At 52.3% G+C, this 5,155-nt stretch overlaps 1 protein-coding gene across 1 annotated transcript; it reads left to right on the top strand.

Annotated features, from left to right (window-relative positions):
• Positions 1 to 232: 232 nt before the first annotated feature.
• Positions 233 to 1,024, top strand: LOC135909946 (micronuclear linker histone polyprotein-like). The gene has a single exon (XM_065441951.1). It carries the CDS (start codon positions 233 to 235, stop codon positions 1,022 to 1,024), a length of 792 nt encoding a protein of 263 aa, XP_065298023.1.
• The last annotated feature ends 4,131 nt before the right edge of the window (positions 1,025 to 5,155 follow it).

The raw sequence follows: 5,155 nt of genomic DNA, 5'->3' as shown, positions 1-5,155 counted from the left end.
GAAGCCCGGCACTTCACGCGCCGTTCCACGGGGCTCGCGAGTGCGGCTCGAGCAGCCTCGGTTGGAACGCGGCAGGCGGCCGTCTTCGCGCTGCGGGCACGGCTGCTCTGGAAGCCAGGCCTGCCACCCGATTCCCTGTCAGCCTCAAGGCGGAGGCCAACGGCAGGGAGACAGCGGGAGTGCGCGCCGACGGAGGAGCCAAGCCGAGGGAGTGCGCCGAGCTGTTGCCGCCATGACGGAGGAGGGTGATTCGGCCAAGAAGGCGGTCCCGCCCAAGACCACCCGGGCGAAGCGAAAGCGGGCTGCTGCCGACGATGGGGGCAGTCCATCTGAAGAGGCGCCCGTCGTCAAGCGGCCACGCGGGAAGGCGACCAAGGATTCCTCTACACCAACGACGAGGTCCAGGTCAGTGAAGCCGGCGGCGCAGAAACCAATCACCACCAGGGCTTCTGCTAAGACAAGAAATGCCTCCGACGAACCGACCCTAGACGCCGCTGTGAACGCCCCGTTCAGCAGCAAGGGTCGTTCACAAAAGGCACCCAGACTGAGCCGCAACACTCGAGCGCACAGCCCGTCCACAAGCGATGCCTTCTCGGTCGCGGCAAAGGGTACCAAGCGTCGCCTCCGCTCGCGTAGTCTCTCCCCCGGCAGCAGCAGCCACCATGCCAGGAGGGGAAGGAGCCGTGGCCGATCCCGACACTCGTCCCGCAGCGGCCGAGGTGGCCGCAAGCACAGAGGCGGTCGCCGGGGGACGTCGACCATCGGCTCGGAGAGCAGCCGCGGCCGAAAGAGGGGACGCAGCAAGAGCCGACGTCACCACCGCTCCGTGAGCGGCTCGTCTGCCGCGAGCGCGACCACCAAGAGTGGCGGACGTAAACGGCACCGCCGCGCCCATAGCAGGTCGTCGAGCCGTCGAGGTAGGCGGGTGAAGTCGAAGAAGGCGGCGAGCAGGTCGTCGTCGAAATCACGGCGGGCCAAGCGAACGAGTGCTTCCAAGGCCAAGAAAAGTGGCAAGGGCAAATGACGTCACAGTGATCGCGGCAGCGCGCTGGTCACATCCAGTGAAAATCGACACTTGGGATTTGCATTGGCTCCCCGCGGAAGATCCAATAATTGGGAGGCGTCGTGATTTCACTCCCGAAATCTTGCCTTGCGTCATTCGAAAGGGATTCACAATAAATTTCTCGAAGTCGCTAGACTGTTGTTCAATTATTTCTTCCAGGTGTTGTTTCCCACGGTGTCTGTTATTCTCTTGTTCGTTAAAGTTAATATGGGATTAAAGGTAAATGTAGCGCTCACTGTAAGACAGGTTAAATCGAGCAAGCGTTAAAGCAGCTCCTCGTCGGAGCTCCGTCGGCCGAGTGGTCGAGGGTTGGCAACGCTGCATGTGCGGACAGCGCCAGTAAAAAAAATCGGTGACGATTAGGGATTAAATGAGAGTGAAATGCGTTAGCAGTACATATATATATATATATATATATATATATATATATATATATATATATATATATATATATATATATATATATATATATATATATATATATTCATTTATTTATTTATTTATTTATGACCGCGAAGAAAGCAAGCCGAAGGGCCCGATTTTTATTACTACTATCATGCGAAGCCAACCCACAAAGATACCAAGAAGAGCGTAGGGGAAATCGTAGGGGACAGCGTAGACGAACCCTCGTCTTCACATCGCACCTGCTGCGAGTTGGTCATCCATCAACTTTCTTTTTAATATTTTTTCATTTCCTTAATCAATTATTAAGTACAGCTGATTTCCCCTAAACTCATCCTGGCGTCCTTGTTGCTTACTTATATATATATATATATATATATATATATATATATATATATATATATATATATATATATATATATATATATATATATATATATATATATATATATATATATATATATATATATATATATATATATATATATATATATATATATATATATATATATATATATATATTGTCACGTGGTAGTGTGAAAGACAAAACTAGCTTTTATTGGGCGAACCTGTGCCCACAAAACAGGCTACACTTAAAGCACAACGATAGCGGCGAACACAGTCGGCGATCGTCGAAAATCTGATCAGCGGGTCAAGCGCGTCGGCTTTTATAGAGCAGTCGTCGAATGTTCCAGACTAATCGTTCGGACCCGTGTGCCTTCTACAAAGTTCTACACCATTCGCGTTACGCGATGAAATCAGATAACACAAGGTTCGGCGACAACAGACATCCGGGTAGAAGCATCGATAACTTTCCAGAAACATCGGATACATTCAGGCGAGTCCCTTGCTGTGCGATTACAGTTGTTAAGCGGCGAAACGTGGTCGCCCGATAAAGGTAAGTACACGTGTCAATACCCCCCTCTTAAAAAGCATCGACCCGATGCTAAATACAAGGGAAATAAAAACACCCGTAACAAAGAAAACAACAACAACAACAAAAATAATAAGGAATTTCGTCAGCGTCCGTATAAGGGTTTAAGGCGCACCACGTGGACCACTTCAGATCGTGCGCGGCGCCGCTGTGAATGCGAAATGCCGTCTGGCACGACCTCATAGTCCAGAGCGCCAATACGTCGGATGACCTTGTAGGGTCCGAAATAGCGTCGGAGTAGTTTCTCACTGAGTCCTCGTCGGCGTATCGGTGTCCAAACCCAAACACGGTCGCCGGGCTGGTACTAAACGAAGCGTCGTCGGAGGTTGTAGTGTCGGCTGTCGGTCCTCTGTTGGTTCTTGATCCGTAGGCGGGCGAGCTGTCGGGCTTCTTCGGCGCGCTGGAGATAGCTAGCGACGTCAACATTCTCTTCGTCAGTGACGTGGGGCAGCATGGAGTCGAGCGTCGTCGTCGGGTTCCTGCCGTTAACCAGGTTAAACGGCGTGATCTGTGTTGTTTCTTGCACCGCCGTGTTGTAAGCAAATGTTACGTACGGCAGGACGGCATCCCAGGTCTTGTGTTCGACGTCGACGTACATCGCTAGCATGTCGGCGAGGGTCTTATTCAGCCGCTCCGTAAGACCATTCGTCTGCGGGTGGTAGGCCGTGGTCCTCCTGTGCCTTGTCTGACTGTATTTCAGAATGGCTTGGGTGAGCTCCGCTGTAAAGGCCGTTCCTCTGTCGGTGATGAGGACTTCTGGGGCGCCATGTCGAAGCAGGATGTTTTCGACAAAAAATTTCACCGCTTCGGCTGCGCTACCTTTCGGCAGTGCTTTAGTTTCAGCGAAGCTGGTGAGGTAGTCTGTCGCCACGACGATCCACTTATTTCCGGTTGTTGACGTCGGAAAAGGTCCCAGCAAGTCCATCCCGATCTGCTGGAATGGTCGGCAAGGAGGCTCGATTGGCTGTAGTAATCCGGCTGGCCTTGTCGGCGGTGTCTTACGTCGCTGACAGTCTCGGCATGTTCTGACATAATGGGCGACGTCGGCGGTCAGGCGCGGCCAATAATACTTTTGTTGTATCCTCGAGAGTGTCCGGGAAAAACCGAGGTGTCCAGCGGTCGGATCGTCATGTAGGGCGTGCAATACTTCTGGACGAAGTCCTGACGGGACAACAAGAAGGTAGTTGGCGCGGACTGGTGAAAAGTTCTTCTTCACGAGGAGATTGTTTTGAAGCGTGAAGGAAGATAGTCCGCGCTTAAATGCCCTGGGGACAACGTCGGTGTGCCCTTCCAAATATTCCACCAGGCCTTTTAGCTCCGGGTCTGGCCGTTGCTGTTCAGCGAAGTCTTCCGCGCTTATCATGCCAAGGAAGGCGTCGTCATCTTCATCATCTTGCGGCGGCGGGTCAATGGGGGCGCGTGATAGGCAATCGGCATCGGAGTGTTTTCGTCCGGACTTGTAGGTTACAGTGATGTCGTATTCTTGTAGTCTGGGGCTCCACCGCGCCAGTCGTCCTGAAGGATCCTTTATACTCGCTAGCCAACACAACGCGTGATGGTCACTGACGACTTTGAATGGCCTGCCATAAAGATAAGGGCGAAATTTAGCTGTAGCGCAAACGATGGCGAGGCATTCCTTTTCGGTCGTAGAATAGTTGCCTTCCTCTTTTGACAGCGACCGGCTAGCGTAAGATATCACCTGTTCGACTCCGTTTTTCCTCTGGACTAGAACGGCACCGAGTCCTAGGCTACTGGCGTCAGTATGGATTTCTGTATCGGCGTACTCGTCGAAGTGCGCAAGTACCGGCGGCGACTGCATGCGTCGTTTGAGTTCTTCAAATGCGTCGGCCTGCGGCGTTTCCCACTTGAACTCAACATCACATTTAGTTAGACGTGTCAACGGCTCGACGATGCGTGAAAAGTCTTTGACAAAGCGCCTGTAGTAGGCACACATGCCAAGGAATCAACGCACTGCCTTCTTGTCGGTGGGCTGCGGGAACTTTGCGATGGCAGCTGTTTTCTGCGGGTCGGGGCGTACTCCGGATTCACTGATGACGTGGCCTAGGAACAGAAGCTCGTCGTAAGCGAAGTGGCATTTTTGTGGCTTCAGAGTGAGCCCTGATGACTTGATGCCCTCTAGTACTGTGGCAAGCCGCCTAAGGTGATCGTCGAAATTTCCGGCGAATACAACGACGTCATCCAAGTAAACGAGACAGGTCTGCCATTTCAATCCCGCTAAAACCGTGTCCATCACGCGCTGGAACGTTGCAGGCGCCGAGCACAGTCCAAATGGCATAACCTTGAACTCGTAGAGGCCGTCTGGGGTGATGAAGGCGGTCTTTTCGCTATCTCTTTCGTCGACTTCTATTTGCCAATAGCCAGACTTGAGGTCCATCGACGAGAAGTACTTAGCGTTGCAGAGCCGATCCAATGCGTCGTCTATCCGTGGAAGGGGGTATACGTCCTTCTTCGTGATCTTGTTCAGACGACGATAATCGACGCAGAAACGTAGGGTTCCGTCCTTTTTCTTCACCAGGACAACAGGGGATGCCCACGGGCTTTTCGACGGCTGGATGATGACGTCGCGCAGCATTTCGTCGACTTGTTCTCTTATAGCTTCGCGTTCTCGCGGCGAAACTCGGTAAGGGCTTTAGCGGAGCGGTCGAGCGTACTCCTCGGTGATTATGCGATGCTTGGCGACTGGTGTTTGTCGAATCCTCGATGTCGTCGAAAAGCAGCCTTTGTATCGTCGGAGC

Source organism: Dermacentor albipictus, chromosome 1 (assembly GCF_038994185.2).
Source record: "Dermacentor albipictus isolate Rhodes 1998 colony chromosome 1, USDA_Dalb.pri_finalv2, whole genome shotgun sequence".
Taxonomy (NCBI): Eukaryota; Metazoa; Arthropoda; class Arachnida; order Ixodida; family Ixodidae; genus Dermacentor; species Dermacentor albipictus.
Note: the sequence above shows the minus strand (reverse complement) of the source record. Positions and strands in the feature narration are given on the sequence as shown.